Genomic DNA, 13,413 nt, shown 5'->3' on the forward strand with positions numbered 1-13,413 from the left:
GTGGGCTCCACACAGCCTCGGGCAGGGAGGATCACAGGCAAATAGCTCCAGTTGTTGTTGTTGTACCAACATGAGAAAGGATTTTATATGCTGATAAACTGATAAAGAGTGATAATTGATATTCATGCACCCGAAATTGTAAAACTGGAGTATAAGTAACTAAGATCAACCATATTTAACTGTAATGGATCATAACCTATACTAAATGAAGTTATTTAGTGGCCGCTTGGTGGATATATATTTGATGGAGAGTTGAAATGAAAGCCATTCAATGGTCTGAAATCCAAGGATAATATCCATTAATCAAAAGTTATGATCATTCAATCAACCGAAATTTTGAGGATAAATTATCTACAATGAGTCTTGTGTTTTAAATGGTTTAATTTAAGTTAATGCATGCCACGTATACACATTCGACCTGCCTGAGTATGGAAGGTCGCAACGTAGCAAGGCTTGAAATAAGTATTTTGCCGGACTACCATGTCGACTCATCTGCTCTTGATCGAGTTGCAACTCACCAGAGCCAGAAGTGAATTGGCTCGTCTCGCCCTAGTTGGGGGCGACTCAGCTAAATTGAGTCAGGCTGAGTCCAAATCAACTCAGGCGAGTTGCATTTAAGTCATCTGATTCATTTATTCATGTGCTAGATTGCAAGTCAGGTCGAGACTTCATGGGGGTACTTACTCTTGCTCCAGTGGCAGACTCTCGGGAGTTTCAACACCTGGTCAAGGGTTCAAGAACCCATAGGTAGTGAAATTCCACTATGACGTGAGTGTGTGGGGGTGTGTGTGCATGTGTAAAAATTAAAAGAAAAAAAAAAAAAAAAAAAGGTCGAGACTTCACGGGTGTCAAAAAGATTGGTCCTGGTTAGTAATTGAGTTGGGTAGGAGTTAAGCTCATTGTTCTTAATATCTGGTCATGTCGGGTTAGGGCTATCAATGGGCTTGGCCTGAGGCTGGCGTTGTCCCGGATTTTGAACTGTTTGGGCTTGCCGAGTCTATGCCCAACCCATTGACAGCCCTAGGTTAGGCTTGGTCTACTACAAGCAACCCAGGCTTAAAGTCATTAATAACGGCAGTCATGAGTCTTAAGCTCACTGAATGGGGCCCACTATGTTTAATGGCCTAGAAATGGATCTGGGTGGGACACGGATTGCCTGGGAAAGCATTTGGCAGGAACCACCGTGACTGAAGCTAGGTGAGACTTACTATGATGATCCTGTGAAATCTTGTCCATCAGTTTTACCGTATCATGTCAGGACATGAGCTGAAAAATGAAATAATTCAAAACTCAAGTAGGCCATCCTTTTTGTTAGATCATGTCAGAACATGTGCCGAAAACTGAGGTAGATCCAAAACTCAAGTGAGCCACGTAACAAGGAAAAAGTGAGGACTGAACGTCCACAGTTGAAACATTCACAGGTGCCACCTAATAATGACGTTATCAACTGTATGGATGGCATATGAAATTCAAAATGAACACTGGGGGGTTTCAACGGTAGGCATTTCCCTAGCACTTTTCCTGTCATGCGTCATAACAAGATCCAGCAGAACGGATAGTGGGGTGGATTGATTACGAACATCATGGTGGCCCCACCTAGCTTACCTGAAGCTCCTGGTAAAGGTTTTGGCAGGCACTTCACGTCCCATGGGTGGCCACACATGTAAAAAAGAATTGACTGGCCAGGAATGGACACACATGTTAAAAAGAATTGAATGGTCAGGAAAATTGACGACTAGTAAACATTGATGGGCTTTGGTCTGGACGCCCAATTAGCTGCGACAGCCTGTCACTCGAATCCGTGGGAAATTTTGGGGAATGATTCCGGGATCACTGCAAAAAAAAAAAAAAAAACGAAAAAAAAAAGGAAAAAAAAAAAGAAAAAGGTGTCATTTTTTATCTCATTGACTAAATGGTTTATAATCATGAGTAAAATTGAGTTTGAAGAGGGAAATCAAAAGTGGATCTCACATGATGTAAGGTTGAAAGCAGCATGGATCGTCCATTTTTCAAGCAAGAGTAATTCTTAAACGGGATGGATCAACATGATGTTTAATAAATAGCATCATATTATATATAATAAATATTGTCATCCATTTTCTAGCTGGTGATGCGATGGCTATTATCATCTATCAAAGTATTTTTTACTTTTTTTTTTTTTTTTTTTGTGATGAATCTTCAATCAAAGGTGTGGCCCACATGATTTATGGTCCAGATTGTTGGTCAGACCTTTTTTACTATAATAAATAGGACCATCCATTCCTGTCTATTAATTAGATGATTGGGATCATTAGATTAGGATGATTTTAGGAGCAAAGGGCAATCAACTGCAGACTAATAACATAGATGATCCAAATCAATGGCTAGACCCGTGTTTTTAGTATTATCAATATGGCTTACCCATTTTCATAACCATTGATAATAGATTGATTGCGATCATCCTATTGAATTGACTTTTGAGAGGCATAGGAAATAAGACCTAAGCCCGGGCCCAGGCAATGGATGGACCATATTAATAATCGGATTATCTCAATTGTAACCTATATGAAAATTTCAAATTTGCAGACATTAATAAGATGTGGATACTGCAGATTTTTATTTTTATTTTTTATTTTTTATTTTTATTTATTTTTTATTTTTTGGACAATCAAAGGTGGGAGATACATCATCTAGAATCCAAATCAATGATGTGACATTTTCCAATATGACCAATCAAATTGGCCATTTTTTCCACTAATCAACATCGGTGGTTATCTTGAAAGCGATTTTGAAGTCATGGTAGATTAAAGGTGGCCCATTTGTGATGTAGATACCATGACCCACTAATAACATAATATAAACCGTTTGTAAGGACCCTGTTTCAACTGATAAAGTCGTGATGTATCCTATTTTACTGGGTTGGGCTGTATTGCAGCTGGACGCGGGTTGCGTCCTATTGAATTGTATTGACTTTTGAGATGGATAGGAAATAAAAATTAAGCCTGGCCCCAGATAATGGATGGACCATATTAATAATCGGATTTTCTTAATTATAACCTATATGAAAATTTCAAATTTGCATACACTAATGAGATGTGGATCCCGCATATTTTTATTTCTATTTATTTATTTATGTCCAAATCAATGATGTGACATTTTCCAATATGATCAATCAAATTGGCCATTTTTTCCACTAATCAATGGGCTGTGGTTATCTTGAAAGCGATTTTGAAGTCATGGTCGATTAAAGGTAGTCCATTTGTGATGTAGATACCATGACCCACTCATAACATAATATAAACCGTTTGTAAGGACCCTGATTCAACTGATAAAGCCGTGATGTATCCTGTTTTACTGCGTTGGGCTGTATTGTAGCTAACCTGCACTACGAACACGCTCCGCTAGTGAACGCGGATTGCGTCCTACCCCCGCCCATCTCCAGCTGGGGGGCAGGATCTTTGAGTGGCAACCCTGATGTATGGGTCTTATCCACACCATTCATCCATTTTTTTACATCATTTCACAATATAATCCCAAAATTTAGGCAGATCCAATGCACCAGTTCGGTACACAATGGGGATTAAACTCTTACCGTTGAAAACTTCTTGGAAGCTATAGAAGTTTTGGATGAAGCTGATATTTGTTTCTTCTCTTCATCCAGGTCTATGTAACTTTATGAATAGGTTTGATGGAAAATAAACATCACGGTGGGCCCTAGAAAAGTTTTAATGGTAAGAATCATTATCACCGCTGGTTCATGTGGTGTGGTCCACTTGAGCGGTGGATCTAGCTCATTTTTTGTACGCAAAAATGATGTGAAAAAAACGGATGGCCTGTGTGGATAAGACCCATACATCACGGTGGCCATTCAAAGCCGCACGGGTAGGACACATTAAAATCAAATTGATCAAGCAATCTAAACTGTCCCATTAATGACTCTTAAACGGATGGTTAAAAGTAAACCGTTTCCTTGTCCAAACAAGTTTTAATCCCTATTGTATAGTCCACTTGAGCGTTAGAACTGCTTTATTTTTGGGCTTCTATCTTAAAATGATTTGGCAAAATAAATGGACCGTGTGGATAAAGCCATACATTTAGTTAGCCCTGTTGATGTCCCAGTGGCACGACATGGCCAAGCTGGCAAAATGGATGGGTAAGGAAGTGCATACAACTCTCCAGCAGTGGTGGTGAAATTAATTATCGGGCGCAGGTTTTGAATGGCAGCTGTAAATTTCTTACAGCCTTTCTTTAGTTTTTGGAAAGTGGATTGACTGCGGCACCCACCACAGGGATATCCGCATGGTTCAGCGTGGCCCAAGCTCTGTAGGGCCCACTGTACTGTGATTGTATTTTCTCCATACTGTATATCTTTTTGCCATCTAACTGGCCCCACACAGATTGAGCCACGTCATGCCACAGGATATTCAGACAGACTGCTTCCGCGTTTCCGGAGAGAATGTAATTGGCTGTCTAAGAGTGCATCCAACACGCATACCGTTGCACCGCCTTGGCAGACTCAGATATAATATAGTTTATCACACAAATATTTGGACTTTGGGCCTGTTTATTTACCACTTAATATATCATGTAAATCTTAAAATCAGATTTCATCTACTCAATATATTATTTTTATTTTGGGTGTTTGTTTATCACACGTAAAAAAATTTCTTAATGAAAATTATTCACGGAATTGATTTAGGATTGGTGGATGTGCCGTTGTGGATTGCAGTAAGTATAAGAGTCTTTCGAAATTCCCCAAAATATCTCTATTCCTCCGAACTCATCTCCCTCCTCCACCGACTTAGACTTTTATGTTCTATTAAAACCCAACTTCTCTCTTTTTCTCTTCAAAAACTCCCAAATCCGCAAGTAAAAACATACAACATTCGTGCCCTATGTGCCAATCCGTTGAGACATCTGACACGTCCATAATGTAAGCTTGTTCTTGTTAGGGAATGAGTTAAAAAATCAATTGGAACCACTATTCAGGTGGACCACATTGGAAGGAATAATAAAGATGAACACCAAACATATATATGTTTGTGTATGAGGCCCACTTGAGTTTTGGATCAGATTGTTTTTTGGGCCAGACATTGAGTATAAGAAAGTGTACTTGTAGAACGGAATGCATTTCACATAGACAAAATGGTGGACCTCACAGAGGTCATGTATTTTACTTTTCTCATAGGCATTGTATCATACTTTACCTTAAGTTGATATATTTTAAAAAACAAAATTTTAGGACGCTAACATCAAGGATGTATGTGTCATATCTACGCCGTATATCCATTTTTCCAAATCATTATAGGGCATGAGCTAAAAAATGAGGCAAACCCAAAGTTCTATGGAATTGGGCTACATGGAGTTGCGCTTACCATGCATTGTGGGGAGTGGATTTTGTGTGGTCCAGCCTTACCCAAGATGATGCAGCCCTTACTGTGGGCCCACCTTGATGTATTTATTCTATATACTGATGCCGGTCATCCATTTTACCTGATCACTTTAGGGCATGAGCCAAAACATGAAATAAATCTAACTCTCAAGTGGACCATAACATAGGAAACAGTGGTGATTGACCATTAATGAGGGGCGTAAGTTTTGGATCAAGCTGATATTGGTTTTTTCCCTTCATTGAAGTTTATTTGACCTTATCAACAAGTTGGATGGAAAGTAAACATTACAGTGGGCCCTAGGAAGTTTTAATGGTAGGGCATTCAATCAACATTGTTTCCTAAAGTACATGGTTCACCTGATATTGGGATCTTCTTCATTTTCAGGATCATGCTTTAAAATGATTTGGCAAAACGAATGGACGGCATGGATGTAAAATACATACGTCAGGGTGGGCCCACGATAAAGGGCAAATTGTCTTGGGTGAGGCCCGGGCCGCACCTCATTTGAGAGACAGACAAGGTAAGGTAGAGTTTGTTGTATTTTGTTTTAGAAGTACATAAAAAAAATGGAGATTTTCAAATATTTCGATTTCCTTCCAAATTTGAAATTTATATTTCTTTTATGTTGTGGGTTTAATCCCACATCGAATTTGTCCAAAAAATTTTCTTATATATAAGATAGGCCTTTTGCCTTGGGGCTTAAGCCTCATTTATAGGACATGTGAATTTGGTTATATAGGGGGTTATGCTAATAGCTCTAATATATATCGTCAACCCACACTCTCTCTACATATGCGCGTGTTGAGCCGAGCTCGAGTCCGCGTGCGTGATGGGATAGGGCTGTGGGTATGTACTTGCACAGGTATGTATGTATATGGGTACTCGTGGGACTTTATTTTATACAAGAGTGTACTCACGCTTGCAACTTTTCGTTTTGAAATACAAAGATGTGGCTGGTCAGTTGGTCATACTGTTGTGTTTAAATCCAACGGACCATACCCTTTCGAAAGGGTGCGTAATGTACTACTTTAGAGTCTATATAAGGGCTTCCATTCCTTAAAAAAAAAAAAAAAAAAAAAAAAAAAAACACACACGAAATCATTTAGGCTCTCTTGTGAAAAACTCTCTTTATTCCTTTTCTGTTTTACAAGTTTTTGGTTACTGATTTCGCCGCTAAGTTAATTTAGTATTTTTAGGTTAAACTGCAAGTGGTTCGAGCCCATGTATGGTGAGTGTGACGCTAGGACCGGTTTATAGTCATTGTATCCTGAAGGTTAATTGCTTTGGAAACCTGTTGCACTTGGGACGCTGTATAAGGGGAGCAAATTCAATCATCTTCACATCGTGTACCCATATCCAATCCTTGTTGAACTAATAGTCCAATCATCTCGACATTCCATAATTTAAAATTATTTTTCCCAGAATATTTCTGAAGGACATCAGCCAATCATCTTGCTAAACTAATAGCAACTATTTGATGGCATCGAACAGTACTCGATGGCATTGACTGGTCTGCCGATGACATCAATGGACCCTGTTGTTGAATTGATTTAAGACATCCAACAATAGATGTTTGCGTGAAATCTCCCCATCCATCCATTTTGCCGGATCATGTTAGGATAATGGCCGAAAAAAGAGGTAGATCTAAAACTCAAGTGGGCCACATGACAAGAAAAAAGTGAGGACTAAACCTCCACCGTTGAAACATTCACGCTGCCACGGATGTCTTGGATTAGGCTAAATTTTTTGTGCTTTCAATTCATCACAGTAATAAAGACCATTATGAACTATATGGATGGCATATGAACATTACAACGGACCCTAGGGGTTTTCAACGGTAGCATTCAATTTTGGATTGGGGAATGATTCCCCAATCACCGCAAAAAAGTGTCAGTTTTTACCCTATTGACTAGATGGTTATAATCGCCAGTAAAAGTGAGTTTTAAAAGGGAAATCAAAAGTGAATCCCACATGATGTAACGTCCAAAGCAGCATGCATGGATCGTCCATTTTTCAAGCCCGAGTAATTCTTAAGCGGGATGGGTAAAGATGATTTTTAATAAATAGCACCATTTTCTATATAATAAATATTGTCATTCATTTTCTAGGTGGTGATTGGATGGCTAAGATACTTTATCAAAGTGTGTGTGTGTGTGTGTGTGTGTGTGTGTGTGTGTGTATATTTGTGATGAATCCTCAATCAGAGGTGCGGCCCACATGATTTATGGTCCAGATTATTGATCAAACCTTTTATAATATAATAAATAGGACCATCCATTCCTGTCTATTAATTAGATGACTGGGATCATTAGATTAGGATGATTTTAGGTGCAAAGGGCAATCAACGACATACCAATAACATGGATGATCTAAATCAATGGCTTGTCCCATTTTTAGTATTATCGATATGGCCTACCCATTTTCATAACCATTGATGATAGATTGATTACGATCATCCTATTGAATTGACTTTTGAGATGGATAGGAAATAAAACCTAAGCCCAGCCCAGATAATGGATGGACCATATTAATAATCGGATTATCTTGATTGTAACCTATATGAATTTTTCATTTTTGCAGATATTAATGAGATGTGGATATTGCAGATTTTATTTTATTTTTTATTTTTTTTTGGAAAAGGTATGCAATCAAAGGTGGGATACATCGTCTAGAGTCCCAATCAATGATGTGACATTTTCCAATATGATCAATCAAATTGGCCATTTTTTCCACTAATCAACAGTTGTGGTTATCTTGAAAGCGATTTTTGAAGTCATGGTCGATTAAAGGTGGTCCATTTGTGATGTAGATACCATGACCCACTAATAATATAATAAAAAAGTAACAATCTTGATAAGGTAAAAGTTGATGGACGAACCCTGACCTGGCTAGACTCGATTTTTTTTTTTACCAGATCCAAGAATGTAAGACCCGAACCGATTTGTTAGCGGGTCCAAAAGGGGACCTCCCCTATTTGAAAAGATTGGGTCCATTGCAAGGGCGGGTACCCATTGACAGCCCCACGACCAGCACTCAAGAATTAGAAATGGGCAGCTAATTGAAGGTCTAAAGAGGGCAATGTAGTCATCCCATCGACGGCTAGGATCATCGGACTAGTGGGATTTTTTGTGGATAGCTCAGCCACAGTAACCTTACACCTGCAAGACACGTGTATGGAAGTGAGTGCTTGATGACTTAGATACGATTGTCTAGCATAGGATGGCTATTCCATAAGAGAAATGTAGTCAATGGATAGCGATGGCAATAGTCCCCGTCCATTTGGGTGAATGGAGACAAAAGCAAATGTCACCTCTTTTGTGTGCACTACACGGTGCGCTTCTTTTTTTTTCTTTTTTCTTTTTTTTTGACAAACCAAGTCTCGCGTGTGGCAACCTGTCACGTGTACAAAATCAAAGCCACTCATCAAGTGGGTCCCACTGTGTGGATGGCAGGGAATCTAAGGTCTCTTAGACTGTGATAGCATGGGGGATTCTAAGGTGTCCTGGACCGTGATCGCACGGGCGGTTGTGCGAGGATTATCTTTTCAGTTTGGAGCCATGGGGAAGCGGCCTATCTTGATGTATGTGATCTATATCTACTCCGTCCATTCATTTTTCTCATTTTATGCTTTGGGCTGAAAACTCACGATTTCTCCTATTTCAATGCAATAGGATGTATGGTAGCTATAGTGGTCTGCAAACGCTATGAAATTGACATTTCGTGCAGATATCTTACTGTACGGATTATGATGAGATTTGCTACGCCACATGTGCCAGCATGAAACATACCTAGCCTTTTCAGTCCATCTATCTATCGACCTGGAACAAGAACTCAGTCCGTATAACAATTAGGTTAGGCCTGGTGTTGTACACTGTTTTCTTCAAGGTAGGAAATTAGCAACATGACATGGTAAGAATCCCTTGTCTACTTGATATCTGCATTTGCTCATATATATATCAAATTGATATTCTGATCCATTTATCTTGTTTACCACATATGAACATACTTAACTCACCATCAAAACTAAAATATAAGAAATTTACATATGTGAAAAAGTCACTTGAATCTAACGGTATATATGTTCTACCTTTTAATCACTCCAAAAATCCGCTTGTGATCATCCGGTTATAAAATTGATAGTACACCCATTTACATATATGATTAGAGTACTAACTATCAACTTTTCATATTCTTAACATGTCATTTGACCATCCATTATGTTGATTGGTATATGTGCATTTACTTAATTAATTTGGTGAATAATTCTTTATTCATAATGATTTAGATATAAGTTCTTTTATAAGAACTACCTACAAATTGCCTATAATCATGTAGAACCATTAGATTTCCTAAAACTCTTATATCAGCAATAATTACGAAAATACCATTAACCTAAACCCTTGAATTCTAGATTATATGGTTCTCATGATTCGTTTGACGTAAATTTTAATACCATGCCTATGTATCATAAATTTATGCTGGCGATGCGATTTTCTTTCTAAATGGCAGGATATCCAATGTCTGAATCCTCCTTGCTCTTATTTACGACTATGAAAGGGCCTCAGGTCAAAGGGTTAATGCGTCCAAGACCTCTTTTCTGTTGCCAACGAGAACGTCCAGAAGCAAGGCTCAGCGCATCTGCAATCTCACAGGCTTCTCCCAGGCATTCCTTCCTATGACATACCTAGGGATCCATCTCTCCAAAGGCAGGACCACTAGCTCGGCCCTGCAACCGATCGTTCACAAGATAATTAGCAAGATCGAGGGATGGAAAGAAAAGATTCTCAATCCGGCAGTCAAATAGGTTCTTATCAAGCATATTCTATCTAGCATGCCTATTCATCTGTTCTCAGCCATTAACATTCCCAAGTATGTCTGCAAACTTTGGAAAGAGCCTTTGCTAATTTTTTCTGGGGTAGTTCTGAGAATGGCCACAAGAGACACTGGGTTACATGGTCCAGGATTTGTAAACCTCTCCAGGAAGGAAGTTTAGGCATACAGAGGTTTAAGGATGTTATCCACGCCTTCAGGATCAAGATGGGGTGGAATTTACTGAAAGGAAACTCCCTCTGGGCCAGATTTATGTCAGCCAAATACCTTGACAATCTCTTCTCTCATCAGGGTAGGATGGGGTCGGTTTTTTCCCCCTGTTGGAAAGAGATCCTCTCTGCTCTGCCATTCGCTCTTCTCCACTCCAGGTTGTTGATTGGGGAAGGTAACGGCAGCTTCTGGTACAAAAATTGGATGGGCAGAGGCATTCTCGCTGGGGCGGCTGTCAGCCCCATTCCTCATCATCTTCAAGCGGCTCAGGTTAAAGACTTCAACCCCATTTCTGGTAGCTGGTCCTTATCTGATATCCAGAACATTATATCCCCATCAGCCCTGCATCACATTTCAGCTACTTATGTAGGCATCTCCAACAGACAGGACAAATTCATCTGGGACCTTTCGTTGAAGGGCACTTTCTCCCTGAAGTCTTCTTGGAACAACATCACACAACATTCGCTCAAGGAAGCATGGTCCAAATGGCTGTGGAACCGCTATCTCCCTCCGAAATTGGTTGTCTTTGGTTGGAAAACCGTCCACGCAGCTGTTCCAGTCGATGCTACAATTCAGTTTTGTGGAATCCCTCTTGCTTCACAATGTGAATGGTGTTGCTCTCACTCCGCCTGTCCTCCAGTTGAGACGTCTTCCTCTCACCTGACCAGGGGTCAGTCCAGAACTTCTATGCTTCTCCCCCAGCACAACAATGTGGAGACATTGGATCATCTCCTGAGCACCGGCAGATCAGCAACTGCTGTGTGGGACTATTTTAGCGACCATTTTGATATCCCAGTCATCCACAACGTAACCACTATCCAGCGAGTTGCTCAGTAGTCTGCGAAGGCCAGCACCAATACTAGAAACAGGATCCTGACGGGCCTTCTCCCCTATTTCATTGTTTGGGAACTATGGATTGCGCGCAATGCAGCTCGTTTCGACGACAGGCCCATGTCATTGCCGGTAATTGTTTTCAAGGTCTCCAGATGGATCCAATAGATTGGATCTCTCATTCAAGCTCCTGATTCAGGCTCCATGGTTGATAGTCTCTCTTTTCAAATATGAAAGCTCCCCCCTCCTTCCGCCTCCCCCCCCCCTCTCAAGCCTGAAATTGTCAGGTGGTTTAAACCACCAGACCAGTGGCTAAAACTCAACATTGATGGTTCTTCACGTGGTAATCCTGGCGAGAGTGGGGGCGGTGGTGTCTGCTGGGATCACTTGGGCCGGTTTATCTTTGCCTTCCACAAGCACTATGAGTTTTCTTCCAACACTTCAGCGGAAGCTAGGGCCATGCTTGACGGCCTCAACATTTGTGCTGAAATGAGCCTGCAGAATATCATTCTAAAAACTGACTCCGAGGTTATTGCTGATGACTTGAAGGTCTTGGGCTCCTCCAATCTGTGGAATATTTGGTATATCTTGGGGAAGATTAGAGATTTGTTCTGCAGGTTAAACGTCGTGATCCATCATACTTACAGAGAAGGGAATGTCGTGGCTGATGCCCTAGCAAGGTTGGCTAGCAATGGATCCCCTGACAAGATTTTCCTCCTTCGCTCACGTCTCCCAAGGTTAGTTAGAGGGTCATTAGTCCTAGACAATTTAGGGATTGCTTCCATCAGAGGTTTATGATAGTTAGATTTTGATCTTTAGGTTTCTGTCTTCCTTTCTTTTGTCTAGCCCTTTGTGTAGTTTTTTTCTCTTTTCTTTGGTCCAGGTGTAGCTTGAGGTATATGATAGGTGCGGCTGCCTCATTTTTTGTTGGGGCCTCCTGAATGATTGTAAAGTTTCAGATCAATGACTTTGGGGCAAAGGCCCTTCTCCAAAAAAAAAAAAACATATATGTCAAATTTCAGTCCTTAGATCATTGTGATAGTGACTCAATCGACAAATTAGACCCTTAACTGCTGATTTTGGTGTCCATCGAGTGAAGAAACTCCGTGGGTAATCGTAGTAGGATATTTTTCTACATATGAACAACTTGGATTGCCCATCATATATACTAAGTGTGAAATATGAAGACCCCACTTTAGCAGGTTTTTCCTTATATACAAAGTTATCCTATTAAGGCCTACCAGCTGCTTATAAATCTCGATCTTCTGATTTAACCACATCCTTCTGTCCATTGCAACTTAAATTTGGATCATACTTTGGTCTCATATGACTACGAGGTTATACAAAATTTAGGCCCCAATATATGATCTTACACCGTTGAAGGTTGAAGCCAGTTCCTTCCTTTTAGTACAAAAGGTAAATTTTTCGAATTAGATTTTTTCCACCATCGATCAACCATTAAATTTTGTCCAATCATTTGCCTATCCTGACTACACATTTCTTTCAAAATTAGGCACTGATCATTAAGTGTGGATCGTTAATTAAGATTAAGTTAATTTTAGCACCTGTTAGGAGAATTTTCAAGATAGGTCAATCAAAATTTTAAATCACCAAGAAAATCATAAAGCCTGACTCTATTTGATGACCCTAACACAATCAATGAATTAGATATAAAGAAAGATCGCTAGAAAAGGAAAAATTAGAAAAACTGAATCCAAGTAGGATGTAAAACACACCCCTCTCATGCCCGCTCCTTTAAAAAAAAGGGGTATGTGTTCCCCTCTCCACTCAAATGCCCAATCTCTTAACACCTAAGGAAGAGAGAGAAAAAGAAAGAGAAGGAGAAAGAGAGAGAAAGAGAGAGAGAGAGAGAAAGAGAAAGAAAGAAAAAGAAAAAGAAAGAAAGAGAAAGAGAAGCCTAGATGTCCCCTATGTCGGATACAGCAGCATAGCAAGAACTGCTACCTCGTTTAGCATCCCTGTCTATCATCTTCTCCAAACATATGGTATTTTCTTCTTGCTCAAGCGATGCCTTGATTAATGTAGAAGCTTTCCTACATAAATACTACAAAGGATTTAGATTTAAGTCTAAGGTAAGAGATTCCTTTAAGCTTACATTTATTTGAGTTGATATGATTTATCTTATTTTTATATGCTTTCATATTACTAT

The 13,413-nt window shown here is 39.7% G+C and overlaps 1 protein-coding gene across 1 annotated transcript; it reads left to right on the forward strand.

Annotated features, from left to right (window-relative positions):
- Positions 1-10,409: 10,409 nt before the first annotated feature.
- On the forward strand, positions 10,410-12,184 carry LOC131219930 (uncharacterized). The gene is made up of 3 exons (XM_058214915.1): positions 10,410-11,219; positions 11,481-11,980; positions 12,127-12,184. The coding sequence occupies exons 1-3, from the start codon at positions 10,410-10,412 to the stop codon at positions 12,182-12,184; spliced, it is 1,368 nt and encodes a 455-aa protein (XP_058070898.1).
- Positions 12,185-13,413: the final 1,229 nt, after the last annotated feature.

Source organism: Magnolia sinica, chromosome 12 (genome assembly GCF_029962835.1).
Source record: "Magnolia sinica isolate HGM2019 chromosome 12, MsV1, whole genome shotgun sequence".
Lineage (NCBI taxonomy): Eukaryota > Viridiplantae > Streptophyta > Magnoliopsida > Magnoliales > Magnoliaceae > Magnolia > Magnolia sinica.